The sequence below is a fragment of the Chamaea fasciata genome, unplaced genomic scaffold (assembly GCF_029207755.1).
Source record: "Chamaea fasciata isolate MVZ Bird 193981 ecotype frontalis unplaced genomic scaffold, bChaFas1.0.hap1 SCAF_2, whole genome shotgun sequence".
Classification (NCBI taxonomy): domain Eukaryota; kingdom Metazoa; phylum Chordata; class Aves; order Passeriformes; family Sylviidae; genus Chamaea; species Chamaea fasciata.
Window position 1 is genome coordinate 40,110,855 of NW_027094087.1, and position 18,770 is coordinate 40,129,624.

At 38.2% G+C, this 18,770-nt stretch overlaps 1 protein-coding gene across 1 annotated transcript in view; it reads left to right on the forward strand.

Moving 5' to 3' along the window:
* Nucleotides 1–2,724: 2,724 nt before the first annotated feature.
* The window catches only part of CEP126 (centrosomal protein 126), a 37,824-nt gene continuing 21,778 nt past the window's right edge, over nt 2,725–18,770 (forward strand). The window contains 5 exon segments of the mRNA XM_066177417.1: nt 2,725–2,830; nt 3,666–3,791; nt 12,403–12,548; nt 13,940–14,045; nt 17,486–17,684. Coding sequence (XP_066033514.1) covers nt 2,763–2,830; nt 3,666–3,791; nt 12,403–12,548; nt 13,940–14,045; nt 17,486–17,684 — 645 coding nt within the window. The 5' untranslated portion in view covers nt 2,725–2,762.

Sequence of the window (18,770 nt, forward strand, 5' to 3'; positions counted from 1 at the left end):
TTTAAATTGTTTGTGATCTGGCTGAACGAATGAAACCTCATCTTTCAATGCACCACTGGGACATACACTGTCTAAAGGATCTTCAGAATACACTGTTCCACTGCACCTTACACTGGTACAATAAGACAACGTTACAAATTTGTCTTGACAATGTGGTTCATCTCCACCTCTATTTAAAGCTGGAATACACTGGAAATAGCTTTTGCTACTAAGATTTGTTGGGAGCAACCAATATTTGTTGGGAGTGAGGATTAATACACTCTTTAATCCAAGGTTTTCTTTAAAAATGAACAGCTAAATGGTACTAAGAACCTGTAACTTAGAGGAGTATATGCAACTGCCTGTGAAATTCTGAACAACTCTGGCTCTTTTGTATCTCTCAAAATCAAATTTTTAATTTTTTTCTGAAGTACCACATGGTACACAATAGTTTTCCAATATGAGACCTACTAGGGTTTAAGTGGTGTATCAGTTGATGCTTTCTCATGAAGACGCTGGTTGTGATCTTTAGTTCAATCTCAGGAAGAAGGTGAAATGAATTCCATGGCTCTCTATATATGACATTAGGGCAAATGAGCAGGTTTTTTTTTCCTCTTTCTATGTACATAAATAGGCAGAGTGACAAATTTTAGACAGGAATGGTTAAAATAGTCAGAACATTAACTTCTCCAATGCAGTTGCCTGCACAGCTTGAAGAAAAACTATAGGACAGCAGCAGCAGATTAATCCTCCACTGGAACAAGTAGGAAAAAAAAAATAGGTGTCTGCAGCAGCACAGCTATGCTCCAGCCTTCAAATAAGACTGGTAATAAATTCCGAATCCATCCCACGAAGTTTTAAGAGCTGATCTGAAATATCAGTGTCCAGCCCAAAGTAAAATTTATGAAACTTCTTTCAAACCAGCTGCCAGAGCAGGACCTTCCATTCTGCAACTACTTAAGATCAGGTTTCTTGCTGCCTCAGAATAATCATGCACTTCTGAATTACATGGCCCCCAGCTTGTCACCTTCTTGTCCCACAGTCTGAAAGATGTGAGGTTACTCATGGGGAGAAATTATCCAATAACTGTAAAGGAGGACTATGAAGACTTAATAAAAAATAAACAAAAGACAGAAATACGTATAAACACTATGCTTAGTTCTGAATCTCAGAAGGTATCTTAAGGTAAAGCTACAAGTTGTGTTGTGTTAGATCAAAATTTTCAGTAAATCTAAGGAAGGTCAAATTCTGTCAGTGGCATGAGTTGACCACGACCTTCAATCTCCCTAGGTGTGACATGGGCCCAAATTCTGCAGTTTTCCAGCTCTGCCTCAGTTCTGCTTGGATGACTCAGTTCTCTATCCTGATAAAGCCTTCTCCTGCATCCTAAATAAAACAGTGCATTTTATCAGGCAAAACTGGGATTTTAAATGAATGCGTGGGTTGAAAAAGACACAGAAGTAAATTGACAACGACTGTTCCCCCTTCTGCAACACAACAGAGCAGATGGGGCAAAGAAGCAGTGAATTTGGGGTTGGTTTTCTGAACTACAGGTGAAAGACTTCCATTTTAGGGTCATCTTCTCAACTGCAGTAACTGGGATACTATGAATATTTAACACATTTGGCAACCCGACCATGTAAAATGGTGACAGCAACATCCACTTCCCAAACTGTGCTACAAATATGGTGGAGGGGTCTGAGGAGAAAAGTATTTTACAAATGCAGAGTACTATTTTTACCTTCCCAGTCAAAGACATAGAACAGCTGCAAATGGAAAAAAAAAAAAAAAAAAAAAAAAAAAAAAAAAAAAAAAAAAAAAAAAGGATGAATTGGTTTAAGCTCAAATACACCAGCCAAGAAATATCTTGCCAGGAAATCACCAAGGCATTTAGCCTACTGCTGACAGCTCATGCAAGGCAGGGCAATATCCCAACACACCCTGCTTTGCTTAAAAAAAAAAAAAAAAAGAAAGAAGTTTTACAGTCTTAAGAACAAACTGGAGGGTGGGGGCGTGGGTTTTTTTAATTTTTATTTTGTGTAATTACATTTATGGACTTTCTAGCATTTTTCTATAATATTCATAATTTTGTGCACCAACTGATGCACAAAAAATCTTTTGGTGGTTGTTTTTGCAATTGTTGTTATTTCTGCACCCTGTAGTCAAAAAGCAAACAAAAAACCCAAAAAACAACCAAAAAAAAAAAAAAAAAAAAAGAAACCACAAAAAATAAAAAAAAAAAAAAAGGGAAAAGTTTATGGTGTTAACTCCAAGCCTTCGACAGGCCTAAAAGGCACCCGCAGAACTCTGCAAACCCGCACGCTGGGCCGGGGCAGTGTTTCCCCACGAGAACTCGTTCGCTCGGCCCCCGGGTGTGTTTGGGGCTTTGAAAGGTCATGCGGCGGTTTACAGCGCTGCAGAGGATGGAAAGCCCAGTGAGAGCCGAGCACGGTCCCTGGGCCGCTGTCCCGGACGGGACGGGCCCGCGGGGAGAGTGCGGAGCGATCCCCACGCGCGCTCACGCCCCGGCACGGGCACGGACAAGGACCGGCCGGGTGAGGCGGGGCCTGCCCCGCCCCATCCCCTGCGCCCGCCTCGAAGGCGGCCAAGGCTGCGCCGGCCAAACCCTCTCCCCCGGCGCCGCCCCCTCAGCGCCGAGGCCCCGCCCCGTTGCGAAGGGAGCGGCGTCGCCGGTTGCTACGAGGCCGGGCGGGACGCGCGGAGCAGCGCGGCGGCGCCCGGCGCTGGCGGCGGTGCGAGCCCGGTGCTGACCCGGGCGCTGGATGGAGCTCGGCGGGAAGGCCGGCGGGACGGCGCAGGACCGCGCGGGAGGGCGGCGGAGCGTCCCTGTGTATCCTTCCTGAGGCGGCCCCCGACCGCCGGGGCCGGGCGTTTCTCGGGGCCGGCCGAGCCCTGCGAAGGGGCGCCGGGGCTGCGTGGGGCCCGTGTGGGGCGGCGGCGGGGCCGGGGCGGCAATGTCCCAGCCTCCGCCCTGCCCCGCGGTCAGGGACCGCCTCAGGGGTGTCTTCAAACTAAAACTTGTACATTGCGGATTTTAAGCTGCCGTGGGAATGTTGCCTTCTCAAGCAACGAAAACAAGAGTTTTCTTGTTTTCCGTCTTCTAGGAGATTATGCCACTAGGAATAGTGTTTTCCATCCTAACTTGTGGGTTCTGGATTTTTTGAAATTTAGTAGTAAGAACTACTGACACAAACTCTTAAGATCCGCCTGCACAGTGCTCCTTAAATAATTACTGGCGTCATGCAGGACTGATCTGGAGTGGAGAGCTTTTATTTAATGATGTTAATCAATTTCAGTGTAAACAACTAATCCTTTAGGGTGTGTAGGGTTGTGTGGGAGGGTGTTTACTATTTAACATTTTCCCTGTCATACCTGCATCCTTATGTTACAGGTTTAGATAACTACACTAAATGTCCCTTCAAATGAACATAGTAAAGGTGGGATTTTTCAGCTGGTGGCATCATGAAAGACAAATGCAAAGCCTCTCCTAAAATTCCTTTTAAAAGAAAGATGCAATTACATGTTTTGTCTGGAAGAACATAGAGTTAGTTATGACTGTAACATACAATTATGGGAGCTACTCTATATAAGGTCAATCATACAGGCTATTGCATCTTTTAATGAGCTATTCCATTCAGTTTCTATTGTCCTTAACACAGTCTTAGGGGCAGAGATTTAATATTTCATTTTGAACAGGATTTACAAGAAGAACGTCGGGCATTGAAAGAGGATCAAAAAATACACCGGAACAAGGCAATGAAATATTTAATGGAGACAAACAGAAGAAGAAGGCAAGTAACTAGGGTTCCTTTAATGGACGATTGGGAAAAAAAAAAAAAAAAGAGAAAACCAAAGCAAAAAGAGTCAAAACTTTGAGACAGATCAATATATCTCTACTATTTTCATGTTCACTTTGAGAAATAGCTCCCTGCTCTGGCCTAGAGGAATCTAAGATGAAAAGGTTCACCAATCCAGTTCCTTGCTAGAGGACAAATAAAATATAAAAAGAGCAACATTCTGATTTGCTTGCTAATTTTTGGAAACCCACTGTAGTCACATCACATATAAACTCAAGGCAAGTAGCACTTTCATCTTGCGGCTCTGATCTGCATTTCGAGGTGTTCTGTGTTTTGTTAGCTTCAACGGAAGTATGCACTCAACTGTACAGCGTGGGCCATCAGAAGGCAGTTGTTGCCTTCTGAAGTGTGTGCTTTTCTGTCTGCATGGTGTAACAGCTGCACAGCCTCCCCTTTGTGGCAAAGCTTTGTGCTCCCACTTCCCAATAAACACAAAGCAACATTTTTCTTCTACAGGATTATACTTGTAACAAAGTTATTTTGTACTGACATATTAAACAGAGCTTTGCATAGTCAGTCTTCTGCATATATGAGAACGCAAAGCCATGGAATATTCTGTGACAAATGCATTAAGTAAATTATGCACTGAAAGTGCTGTAAGTAGTTTAATGGCATAGAGGTCTTTTCCCACACTCTTTTCCCCCCCACACACAAACGGGGTTCAGCTGTGTGTACTGGAGAGGCAGATAGGTTCCTCCCTGCAAGCCCTCAGCTTCAGCCCACTTCCTCTGCCTCTTGTTAACTCGTTAATGCTCGTGCCCCACAGTTCCCCTATCAGATAACTTCTGTTGTACAATATTTACTTATTGGCACATGTTCATAACTCGTAAGAGAGGTGGTATCTATTGTTTATATTGCCATTTCAGCCTGACAGTATGTGCTGTCAACTTATGTTTTGAAATATAACGAAAAATGGAAGAGGAAATATAATCACCTGAGAGAAATTAAAAATGGAGTGCGACCCACAACCTTTGCAGACAATAAACTGAGTCTCAGTTGAAAAATTAAATACCTAATTTCATTTTCTGGAACAGAACCACTGTAATGCTGCACATTGCAGATGAACACTGTTTATTGTATTACTGGTCTTGAAATATTATACTCTAATGTAAAAGCACATACCAGACTGCCTGCATATTTTTGACAGACTGGTGTAGTTAAAGTAATACTCATGGATACATAAATACATTTCCATATGTATTTTATTGCGGCCTTAAGAGAAACAGTATAAATCCAAGTTACTCAGGTGAGCCACTTAGAAACTGAGGTATGGTATTCATTAAATGAAGTCATTTCAATTTGTGATAATTGAGAATGACTTTAATATTAGCACAATAAGCAGTTCAAATGGAAGTCTGTGGTAACAAGTTTTCTCCTAATAATCGAAAAGCAGTGTGTTGTTTAATGTTAGAAAGTTAGTAAGTGCATACAATGTTCTATGCTGTGACATACATAATTAAAAATTAAGGGTCACTGCATACATGCAGGAAAGTAATTTGAAAATAGAGTTCCTTTAATCTAAATATTTTTTCCTGGCAGTTATGCAGGTAGGAATGGATTGATCAACCCTCAGGTCATGTCTCAAGTCTATGAGCCAAGTTCCATTAGCTTTCTTACACATGTAAAGGTGTTAGATATGATGATGGTTTCTCAAGGGTAGCATGATGTTCTTAATGTTCACACCTGGCAGCACCCAAAATTCTCCCTGCCAGGGCTTACAGGCATGTATCAGGAGTTATTCTTGGCATTGCTAGTATATGATTTCAAAAGAGAATTTTTTCTGTATCTTTTGCATTTTTATATGGAGAGTAGGAACGAGTGCACTGTGAAGTGTGACAGTCCATTTTCTACCTCTAACCTTCACATAGAATGGTTGAGGTTGGAAGAGATGTCTTGAAGTCTTCTGGTTGAACACCTCCACTCAGGAAGGACCACCTAGAGCTGGTTGCCCAAGAAAAGCTTTTGATCTTCTCCAAGAATGGAGACTCCACAACCTCTCAGGACAATCTGTGTCAGTTTTGTCATCCTTACCAAAAAAAGTGTTTCCCGATATTCCAAAGTAAACTTCTGTGTTTCAGTTTGGTCCTGTCAGCAGGCATCACTGGAGACAGCTTGGCTCTCTCCTCTGTGCACCTTCCTTCCAGGTATTTATAGACATTAATAAGATTCCTTTGAGCCTTCTCTTCTCCAGGCTGAACAGTCCCAGACCTTTCAGCCTTTCCTCGTAGATTCTCCAGTCCCTTCATCATCTCTGTGGCCCTTCACTGGACTGTGTACAGTCTTTCCATTTCTCTCTGGAGCCCAGAGATAGACACAGTCCTTCAGCTGTGCCTGCCTAGTGCTGAGCAGGGGGGAAGAATCACTTCCCTCTACATGCTGGCTAAGCTTTGCCTAGTGCAGTTCAGGATACCACTGATGTTCTTTGCTGCAAGGCTGGTCCCTTCTCTCAAGTAACAAGTGCTACAACATGAGAGTAAATGGCCTCAAATTGTACCATGGGAGGTTTAGCTTGGATACCAGGAAAATTTTCTTCATGAGGAAGGTTGTCAAGCATTGGATAAGACTGCCCGTTGGAGTGGTTGCACGTGGTATACTTCAAGACGTGGTTTAGTGGTGGACTTGGCCATGCTGGGTTTGTTGTTGGAGCTGATGATCCTAGAGGTCTTTTCTGATCCAGATGGTTCCATATTTCTATGTTTAATGAAGACGTTAAAGAGCATTTGTCCTGGTACTGACTTCGAGGGTTCACTACTATGTACTCGCCCCCACTAGGACTTTGTGTCACTAATCACCACCCTCTGGGCCTGACCAGTCAGACCGTTTACATTCCACCTCACTGTCTGCTTAGTCAGCCTGTGCAGCAGCATCTCACTTATGAGGATCATAGGGGAGACAGTAAAGTCTAAATCGACAATATCTACTGCTCTCCTCTCATCTACAGGACTGTAATTTCTTTGTAGAATTTTATGAAGCTGATCAAGCTTAACCAAATTTAATGTCAACCTTAAATTTATAAATTTTCTTTAAAAAAAGTAAAAGTAATTAATTCTCTTTAGAAAGAAGTTCTAGTGAAGATGTAGGAGAGTTTCTGCTCTCTCCTTAATCTTGTGTCATTTAGCTTCATTCTCTTCGTATTGCTTTGTGGAGGAAAACGTTTCTGTGATTTTTTCTTTGTGTTTTTTTTCTGGAGCCACCAGCAAACCTCCTTTAAACAAGGTTGTACCAAAGCACTTTTCAAGCTAACGAGACCTGCATATTCAAATGCAAGGTTCTTGAAGATTGAGGTCTTCTGTTTTCAACCTTTTCTATAAGTACTTGTAATGAAATTTTCCCTGACAGTCTACTGTTGATTTGTTGTCAATATTTCTAAAATGCAGCACCTTGAGCATTAAAAATACTCATCTTCTACAAGCTGAACTCAGTTAATTGGTTTAGTAGTAAAAGACAAAAACATCAGAAAGAGCAAGGATAACTTTGGAAATAAAAGTCTCAGTAACTTAAATCACAGATCTTTTTCAAACCCCCTGATGTCATCTGTTTCTTTGCATCTCTTGCACTGATTAAGCTCCTTAGTTTTGTGTTAACAGCAGTACTTCAACACAGCAAAACTCCCTAGCCAACAGTTTATACAAGTTGCCTGAGTATCAAGAAAGTAATTTCTTTATTGTCTCACTGATACATGAAGTTGCAATTTTAAGATCAGATTAAGAATCAAATATTCTCTGGGGCAGTAGCTTGGCAGATAATTTGTTTAAATAACAGTATTCTGGCAATAAGAGCTACTGACTAAGCACATACTTGATGCAAATGAATAGGATATCATATTTTATGTTTCTATAACACATTGTTTTCAAAATACCAACTGTCGATTTTGCTGTGGACTGTAGACTTCATGCTGTTACTGCTTTGTGCAAAATGTGAGTCCTGTTTTACTATGATGTTACTGTCTGCAGATAGCTGGTTCATTCTGGAAATGCAATTGTCTATGTGCATTTTAAAATAAACCTTCCATTGGTTCAGCATTTTGAATTACCTTGAAATAGCTAATCCATCTGTTGAAACTGGGGAAGGAAATCCATAGCAGTTTCCAGTCTATTCCCAATCTATTGTTCTTTCTGTAATACTTTATTTTGAACATATGCACAAGCTTTGTGCTCCACCTACTGGCTGATTAACATTGATGATTTAATGAAAGCTCTTTAAATCATTCATCAGGTTTTTTTGATGAAAAATGAAAAGCAGTCTATGGCCAGAATAACAGAACAATGTCTGCACTTGGTAAACAGAGAGGGCAGAGTGTTAAGAATTTTGTATTTCTTTCTACATCAGAATGGAACTGTGAGAAGTAGGTGATCACTGTAACCATGTGGACTTGAAATGCAGTATTGCCATTTCTGATAAAGAGCCACAGGATTGTGCTGAATTTGCAAGGCCTTGGAACAGATGCTTGCCAAGCTTGCTCTCTTTGAACTTTTCTTGACCTGACAGCAGCTTTGTTTAGCTTGGTTTAGCTGCAACAGCAATTTCTGTAGAAGACCAGGTGTCTGTGGCTAATTTATTTTGCCTTTATTTTTTTTATTGTATGACCGTAGTTTTATATAGATAGCAGTAAGAAGCAGTTATTCTGTGCAGAGAATGAGATATTTATGACTCTAAAATAATGTAGTATAGAGAAATTCAGGCCTGGTTCAGTAGCAGAGGCTTTGAAAACTGGAGGTGTAGGATGTGGCATGGAGGAGGACAGGCAGGGGATGGTAAGAGATGGCACACAGGCTTGGCACTGGGGATCCCTTGGCTATACTCACCAATAGTCAGCTAAAGAAATGCAGAACTAGACCTGACAAACCTGGCTTTAGAGGTAACAAAGAGAAGAGAACAATAGCACTGAACATATATAGAAGGCACTATGTATGAAATATTTAGAGGTACTGTGGAGCTACAGATTGATGATGATAGAGCAGAGGTGTAAAAGTGTTTTAGCAAATATAAAAATGACTCCAAGTGGATCCTAAGGTGAGGGAGAAGAAAGCATTTACATGAAGATCCTGTTGGTCCTGCTGAAGGGACTCCAGATGCTGCCAGTTCACCCTAACACTCCAGCACAACCAGAATGAAACTACAAACCTTGGGAGGCAAAAGAGCAGTGCAAGAATGAGCATCAGGAAAAGGAATAGAAATTCAATGTGTGAATAACAGTTTTAAACTGTTTTGTCTCTATTATTGAGCCTTTTTCTGTTTAGTAATATTCTAACAGTATTATTATTTTTCACTAACAATTCTGGATTAGTAATAATTAGACTCTTAAGATTTGAGTTATGCTAACAAAAAGAAAGCTTGACTGTATAAGGTGTGCTTGGGTTTTGCCTATGAACAAGAGTTGGAATGTGGTAACGGGAACATGATGCAGGCAGCCCTCCTGTGGACCTTAGGAGCACATTGTAGGACAGCCTTCTGTGAGCCCATACACTGCTGTAAGGGTTGGTCCTTCTGAAGCACTCGCAGCGATTTCAGGCTGTCTTTTTGTATTCAGCATACAATAATCAAAGATGAAAGAATAGATTTAATATGTGTTCCTGGTCTTGGTAAGTGTCTCAGATTACAAAGTTGATTTTTGGGCAATGTCCAAAATTCTTTTTAAGGGCATAAGGTTGCTCCTGTTTGCCCATGAAGGGAAATTTGAGTGTGACACAGCATTCTTTACACTAGCCTTTTCTTGATCCTACTGTAGTCATTGACCATACAAATACCTCCCTAGCTCAATTTTAAAATTACTGTGCACTGGTTTGCAACATGATATGGCAATGGAAGAATATCGCTCAGTATCAAAAGGTTCATTTCACAGCATTCTATACACACTATATATATTCCTTTTTAAATTATAATTTTCATCCAAGGCAGTAATAAGCATTTAGTCCACCTGGGAATGCAGCATCTATCACTTCACTGTGAAGACAATATAATAAAATTAACCAGGAAATAGTTCCACCATCTAGTCATACTGTTTTTAACATAAAAATGCCTTCCACATAATGTCTGTATATGTGAGACAGCTAAGTACTTTAAGTTTCCAAATTCTCCATAAATATTTTGGCAGCCATTTCAAAAATTGCTGCACCACTGGGTTGTTTATAGTAGACAGAAAAATTGGGTTAAAAAAACACCAGTCAGGAAATTCTTCTGCTAGCTATCCATCTTAAAGCCATACTCTTTTGCCAATGTTACATCTGTGATAGGAACCTAAGCTGGTGACTTAAGGAGAGTGCATGAACAAACATTCGCTTTAACTGTTTTTCTGTAAGATATAAATGTGCATTTTTAAAATTATTTATTTTACATAATGCACCTGGGTGTTACAATTTACATTCTGAAGGTCAAGAAGTTAATAAGCCTTCACTGAATAACTTTAATGCATTTCCTTGCATTAAAATAAGATCCTTTTTTTCTCCTTCTTGTCTTAATCCAAACTAAACAGTGATCATGATGAGCTGTGCTGAAAAAGACCTCTTGCATCAGCATGTGGACTTGCTCATTCCCAGCTATATGGAACAGTCCTCTTTTTAATACTCATTATTAGGAGTGTGGAAGAGTGCAGTTAATTAACATTCAAAACAATTTAAAAAAAATACTCTGTCAGAACTGACTTTTTTGCTTTTTGGAGTTATACACTGGAATTTGTCCAGGTGTAAAGTTATGGAATTTCCCACGTCTGAATTTAACAACTGCAGTTCAACTAAAAGCCTTCTTGATCAGCTTCTAGAAATATTAAAGGGCATCAAGAAGAATGTGTTTAAAGTACTTACGAGGATAAGACAGTCTGTTTCCTCTCTTGTGATTTTCACTTACTCAAGATAAAATTGCAGATTTCTGTATTAGATTTTAAGGTGAGTGAAATTCGGGAATACTGAAAAGTGGACAATGAACTCTAGTTCTGTTTTTTAGTTTTAACATGTTTTGACAGCTATGTATATATGAGTCTTCAAAATAGTGAAAGTTCTTTGTCTCTCTCTGCTACGCTTTGGCTTCCAAGTGGATTAAAGTGGATATTCCTGTATAAGTGTGTACTTGGGAATTAGTTGGCAGATTTTCTATTTTTTTTTTACTATTGTGCAATTACAGCCTTTAAGCTTTCTAAAATAAAAAGTACCTCTTTCAAATTATTTTTGTGTTTGTTTTCACGGGAGATCAGTCATCAGTTTGAAGGGATACTAGAGATGGTCAAGTTGAATATTTCATTTGAACTTTTTCCCTGAAAAGCAAAGGGAAGAATAATTAAAATATCTTGAATTAAGGAGTAGCTCTGTGAAGTAGCAGCTTTGCTCCATTAAGCAAGAAGAACCATGAAGCAACTGCTAGTGATTAGAATTATGGGAAGGTATCTTATTGTGTTGAGAGAAACAAAGAACATGTGGTCAAACATTTCTTTCCACTAATGCTGGCTAGAGGGGGACCCTACTTAGTGTACTAGTGACCTGTTAAATCACATTTCTAATGCACAGATGGGAAGCTCCCAGCTGTAGTGATCTTTGCGTGGCAGGCTTTGAAAGTTTCACGTGAAGACCGTTACTTTTATAGTATTACTGCTTTTAGAATAGAATGTTTCCAGGGATGGGGCATCTACAGCCTCACTGGGTGACCTGCTCCAGTGTTTCACCACCCTCACTGTAAAGAATTTCTTCCTTATTTTTAGTCTGAATCTACCTTTTTTTAGTTTAAAACCATTAAATATGACTTGCCTACCTAGGCACTGTGCCAATAAATATTCTGTGTATATTTCGCTCCGGGAGCTAGTTTGTCAGTAAAAGTGGATGATTCTGTCAGCAGGAGAAAAGATTCCACATAGCTTTGTGAAGCTCATGCATACTGAAGGAAACTTTTGTGATGATGGTTGTTTTTGACTAGAGCCTGCTTTGCTTTCCAACCAGTAAGAGGACACGTTTAACATATTTTTTAATAATAACAGATTCCGTCAAGTATAATTTCTTGTTACTTCTTTATCCCATTTTGTGCTGCTAAACTGGTTGTCTTTCAGGAAACTTCTTAACAACTACAACTTGAGACTTGGATATTTATGGATAAAACTGTAGTTCCTTTGTGTTACTTTTAGATAACAACTTTTAAACTGTTATTATTCCCCCAACAGCTTGTGAAAAGCACACACAGAGCACTTGCAGTTAACCTTCTTACTGATCTGCTCACTGTGATACACTTATGAGGTACTTGTGATACACTTATGAAGTGTGTTGCAAAAGTCACATTGGTGAAAAGAACTGGTCAAGTCTGCGTGTTAATTCACATATAAAAAAGAATCAAATCCCTAGTTGAGGCTAGAAAATAAAAATGTATTGTGACTCTTTTTCACCACCCACTGTTCCATTTACATTGCGACAAACTCTAAAACTCCAGCTGTGCTGAAGTTAATAGCATTTAATTTATGGACAAGCTGGCTTTTGTACTAAAATGGCAAGTTGTTAAGCAATTAAGTTACTAATATTTTGGTAAACATAATTCAGAAACATAGGAGTGATCTACTTTTGCTTAAATATAGAGCCTTCGAAGAACGACAGAAGGAAGAAGAAGCAAAAGAACAAAGATTTAGAGAACAAGTTCTGCAGCAGAGGAAAATCAAATTTCAGGAGGCAACTGCTAAGTTCCGTTGTGCTCATCAGCCTTTGTCTCAACACAAACAAACAGGTTTGTCAATTAAAAATTAACCATTATTTACAATAGAACTGTTTCTATATTCACAGAGTCAGAGAAGAGTTAAGGTTGGAAGGGATCTCTGGAGGCCATTAGTCTTTTCTACTAGTAAACAGAACAATTAACTTCACTCCAAGTAATTGAATTCACGAAAGCAAAACAACTGACAAGCTCAGATCTGATATATATGACAATTGGGTAGGGGAAATAACAACAGATTTTCTATTTCTAAAAACTGTATTATGAGATATTTCACGATATTCCAGTCACAGTGAGTACATTACCTCCTTGAAGTATTGTGGCTTCCTGGGTTTTCCCCACGTTTTTGACTGCAGTGTGCTTTTTGGTTGCAGTACTGTGCTTTCACAGCTGGGTGAGAGGTGTTACAAGGCCACTGACAGTTACTAGGATAGCATAATGATCCCCTTTTAGAACCTTTGAATACAAAATATTAAAAAATATGCATTTTGTTTATCATTAAGTAAATGCAGTCCTAGAATATATTAACATGGTACATAACTTTTTTTTTTTTCTGAATTAGTCCACTTTCTAAGCTGTTCTCTTGCTGGGAAGCAATGATCACTTCAGCTCAGTTCCTGCTTTCTTGGAATCAGTGCAGATTGGCAGGAGTTTGTAACAGCATTGGCCAAGTCTGATTTCCCATCAACTTTCCAGTGTTCAAATGCTTAAGATATGGTCTATTACTTAGGTATTCTTTAACAGATTTACTCTCCCAACTGCAGTTGTGCCAGCTGTGAGGTAATGTCTCTGACTTCAAGATCAAATGTCAGATTAAAATAACAAAATAGAACAGTACTGGTTTAGGGCTTCTTCATAGCTCTACTGACAGCCCAGACTGTGAAGCAATAGAAGGAATCACAATTTTTTCTCTTGGTTTTCCTTTACAGAAGTTCTGCCTCTGCTACTCTCTACCCTGCTTCTACTCATTTGAAAGTGGCAATGCATTGTGCCTGTCTGGACTCCTTCTTTCCCCACTGGTTTAATTATTAAGTTACAATTTGGCCTCTGTAAAATATCTGCAAGCCATAACTTTGGCTTAGTGCATGAGTGGAATAATCATGATGTAAAAACAAAGTTAGATTTTTTTAACCTCATATTTTTTCAACAGTGCAGTTTAAAAGCAAATAGCAAAACTGTTGAATACATGTATGACTGCAAGCATTTAAATAGACTGGGATTTTGTTTCAGAGGAACTCGAGGAGCTCTTGCATGTCTAATAATGCTGAACCACTGTGTTTAACACAGTAGTTTACTGTGTAACTGTCTGGATTTAGGCTTCCAAACTTCAGCAACTTAACCAAACCATTTATGGTAAAATATTCAAATTTTAAAAAACTTTCCTCATTGTGTGTTTTTAGCTCCAGTCCAGACAAAAGCAGCTTTTCAGTTAGAAGAAGCTCTTGAACAAATTAAAGGATCAGTTTTAATGCCAGGACTGTGATTGCCAAACATAAACAAAGTCAACTTCAGGTAAGCATTCCTGTTTACTCTGATGATCAATAGAAGTAAATTTCTTACCGTATGCAATAAACAGCAGACAATTACCTTTAGGAAATTGTAAGGCATTTCTCTCATGGCAAAGAAAGCATTTCTCTAAACTTTTCCAATGAAACATTATGCAATTTCCTTGAGTTGTTTGTGTCCACTTGGTAAGACAGCAGAGATGACACAAACCTTTTCCCCTCAGTGGAATTCTGGGAACAGTCAAGACTAACCCAGTCTCCAGTCTGTTATAGCGCAACTCAGATTGCCATGGTTATCAAACCATTTGGTGTTCTCAGAATTATTCTGTCCAGGCAATTTCTTACCCAGATTTTTTTCCTTTTGACATTCAAGGATACTCTAGTTTTTATGTTCACCCAAGGATCTTCTTTCCAGCTGTCATTCCTTGATATTTCTCATTCTCTACGTGAATCGAGAGTGTCCTGGTAACAATTTGACCTGTAATTTCATTTCATATCACATAAAATTTTATTTGCATACTTTTCATTCTATCCAAACACTGCTTCTAAAATACCTTCACCTATACCAGGATGTTCCTTCACACATAGTTTATCTATCTGATCTATTTCCTACTAGTTCCTGATTATCCCTTTTCTAACCTCTCATTTCTTTACCATTTCAGCTCAGGGGGTTATTTTTGTTGTTGCTTCTTTTGTTATTCCTTTCTGCATTTCAATTATTTTCCACATGATGTAAGTTGTGCAGGTGTTCAGAATAGAGATAAATTCTGTGTGAAAGGGATCACCCTACTTTTGGACTTCAGTGTGTTCTTCATTGTGACATTAATACTCAACTTGTTTGCATATCTCTGCTGATTAACACATTTTCAGGCGATAAACTGGTCAGTTAAGAAAATGCTTTATAATTTGTGGAGCTTAACACTCATGCTATTTTCTAGTCAACATTCATAGGAAGATTGTAGCAACAAAAGCAAAGAAACAAACACGAAACCTGTTAAATCTAAGTTTAATTTATGGCAAAAAAATGTAGATGTTTCTGAACCCTGTCTCAGGTTTCCTGATCATTTGTCTCATTACACTCATAGGCTGGATTAAGAGCAGCATCTCAGTGCCTTTATAATTTCTTTATTTTTCATTGTTTTTCAAACTGCTTCTTGTGCAACACATTGTTATCTCAGGACTTGTACAAACCACTTTCCATTTCTTACAGTGCTGTCGCTCCATTTTTGTTTGTATAATTTCAAAAATTCACTATCCTGTAGTGTGTGTGTTCTTTTTCCAGTTTTCATTTTCTTTACCTGATTTCCCAAGGAAATTCAATTTATATGTTCATATTCTTTTACAGTTTATTTTCCCCTAGCAACAAAATTTGAGAGACCGCTAAGAATCTCAAAGTTAATTATATTTCTATAAGTTTGAAATTAGAAATTGCTCAAGGAAAAAAATGAAAATAAGTGACCCTAGCATCAGAAAAGTTTAAAAGTTGAATCCACTATGACCTATTGGAAGGTCACAAGACAACTAGTGCAGATAAAACAGAAGAGCATTTTGAGAAAGAAGGTTCTGAACACTGAAGGTTCTTCAAAACTCACCAGTTCTGAGCTGAAAAGCTTTAAACATTTCTTATAATCCCTTTAATTGGAAATTTTGATATGGGTAACAACTAACTCAAAGGTAGATACCTTTCTATATTTCTGTTGCTTTTTACAATTCTATGAATGCTGAAGCCAAAAATCTTGTGTCACCTTTAGAATTTACACTTCCTCAGAAGAGAATGCATAGAATTCATTGACAATCCCCTCTTCAAGGAAGAAATGAATACTGTATTAAGTATGCAAGATAAATGTAACTTCAAACCCAAATGAATATCTGTGAATTTTAAAAGATTCTAGAATTCATAATGTCTGTGTTTTAAAAGGTGTAAAAAAATAAATTAAGCAATAGAAACATATTAACTCCTCTTGGAGAAAGCAAAAGTCCTGAAACACCTAATAAGTGCATTCCATGCTGCAGTTAAGCCATTTTGCTTCTAGTAGTGTTTAATTATTGAATGTTAAAAGCAAAGATTTTGGAGAACTCATTAGCCAACAGACACTGGGATGTCTGGATGCATTAGGTGTGTAAATGGCATGCTGCTCTTTTTACAAGATATATTTCCCTGTTGGTGCTTAAATTTGCTGAATTTTGATGAAATTCAGTCTTGGGATGTAAACTTTAATATGACAAATCAAAAAATGGTCTATGGAAAAGTTGGAATGTTGAAACTTTTATAAATATAAATGGTCCAAGCATGTAGAAATTTTTATAAATATGAATGGTATAAGCACTCAAATAAATTTAAACGAAGTTGTGTGTGTCCAAAAAACCAACAAACCAGAATTTTGGGAGCCAGATGTCAGTAAGTCTGGTCTACAATAACAAAGAAGTTTTGGGATAGGGAGGATATTTGCCATTCAAAAGAAAACAGCATGCAGTTTTCTGTGTTCAATAAATAAATATGTGAATTTGTTCTCCCTTTTTGCTGTCAGCCATCTCATCAAAAATAATAAATTCCATTTTAAGCTCTCCTTAGGTCACTGCAATTAAGCCAACGTTTCTTGTAGTCTTGTATAAAATCTCCTCAAAAATAACAATAGTCTTCACGGTTTGAAATTTTCCATTTTCTATTGCCCTAAAATTATAAGTGCTATGATAAATACAAAAAAAAAAAAAAAAAAAAAAAAAAAGCCTTAATAGATTATTTACCCACTTGAAATAGATCCACTAAAAACAAAAGGGATAATTTTAGGTGCAGGAAGAGAAGGCTCAGAAGAAAGACCTTAAGCTGAAGAAATGGATAGAAATGAAGGAAAGAGGTTATTGAATTTCTGTACTTATGTGAAACATACATCTTCAGCTAAGAGCTGGTCACGGGGCCCAACTACACTAGCTACTCTAAAGATTTTTTTTGTCAGGCAGCAAATACCAATTCTTTAACATACCACAATACTGACATTACACACAATTGGTACATTTGGGCTCTCTGGATACTAGAAAACCTTGTTGCTCTTTGAAGTAAGGGAATACCTGACAACATCAATACAGTTACACTCTGCATAAGCCAACTTTATGGAGAAATGAAGCTCATTTTCCTGTTTGTTTTTTTTCTTCTTTAAAAAAACCAACCATCCGTGTTCTGTTTCTGTAAATTACCAAACTGTTGGCTGACATTTTCCATATTAATGCAGCCTGAGGCAGTCACCCAACAACCCTATCAGAAAATTCTATTTATAAATAACAGAAGTTTTTAAATGGAAAGTATTGGACACTTTCAGATAGTACTAACTGCATTTGTCGGGCTTTCCATCATTTATTGATGGTGTATACTTTTGGTAAGAAACATATTTAAAAATGTACAGTTAATGCATAAAAATAAGACAAAGTAATAATTTGCCTGTTTGTATCAAGAACCACAGATGACACTTCATGCTCATCAGCATGTAGAAGTGATTCTTTCCATCAGAAGCAGAATTCAGCAATGTTTGGCTGTGAGAAAAAAATACAGGAGAGCAGTAGAACAGTCATGGATAGTCACCAACTTCTCTTCCAGAAAAATCTGAAAGAAATGCAACAGCTCCTTGAAAAACAGCATCTCAACAACTTGGAGGTATGATATTTTCATTTTCATGTGATTCATTGCAAGATACTTTTAAGTGTGGCGGAAATTTTCTTGAATGTGATAAAAATGTTCAGTTGTCTTTATCAATTAGACAACCCAGGAGGGCACACTGTATTATGCCTTATCAATGGATTATTTTTAGTAAAATGATACATATTTTCCAGAAAGAAGTCAGAGTTCTTTAAAAATATTTATAAGATTTTTTTTTTCCCAAATTCATCCAAGATACCTGCTATGTTGTCCTTTTTTCTGTTAATGTGAGATTTGTATGTCAGACTTCTTGTCTCTGACATTGGTAGCCATTAGTCAATCACAGGAGTCTTGTGCTATCTGTGAACTTAAATTGATGGTTTTCAGTGCACACCCAAGTTTCTGCTGGTCTTAGTGTGATAGTTCAGCACAAAATGCTGTAGCAGTATTATAATGGCATGTCAAATGTTGGGGGATTTTTTTGTTTGGTTGTTTCTTTCCCAGTGTGTGGTGATATGATAGAGATTGACTTCATGTCTCCTGAGATCCTTTTTTGTCATTTTTGGAATAGCTGCAGGTGTTCAGCAACGAGGTTTTTCTAGCTAAACTAATTTTTAGACCAAAAATTGGTTCGAAAAGTTACCTTAGAAACAGTGAAAATCAAGAACTGAGCTCTAAAGTGATTTTTAGTTGTGCACCTTTGAGTGTGATTTTATGTCTTGGTGTTGTCTTTGATTTTGGAAATACTGTCCTCAACATTACATTTTCTGGAAAAAAGAGCGTACACTTTGGGGCTCATTCTTTTATTTCTATAATATCTATTGGTATCCAGTTTAGTGGTATCTGAAATGACCTGGACTCCATGAAGCCCATCCCTGTATTTTGGTCATGGCTGGAGGCATGGAATCATTGGTGGCCATAGAGCAAGGGCTTTTCCTTTTAATACAAGTGTATGGATAACTTGTGAAAGACTTTAGAGAGTTCAGATATGGTTTTGTATTGATGTTTCTAGGAGCATTCATCTCTGCCTTTGTATCTACTTTGTTCTGCATGGTTATGCATGAAAATCTTGAGCAGCTGATGGCTAACACAGAAAATCTCACT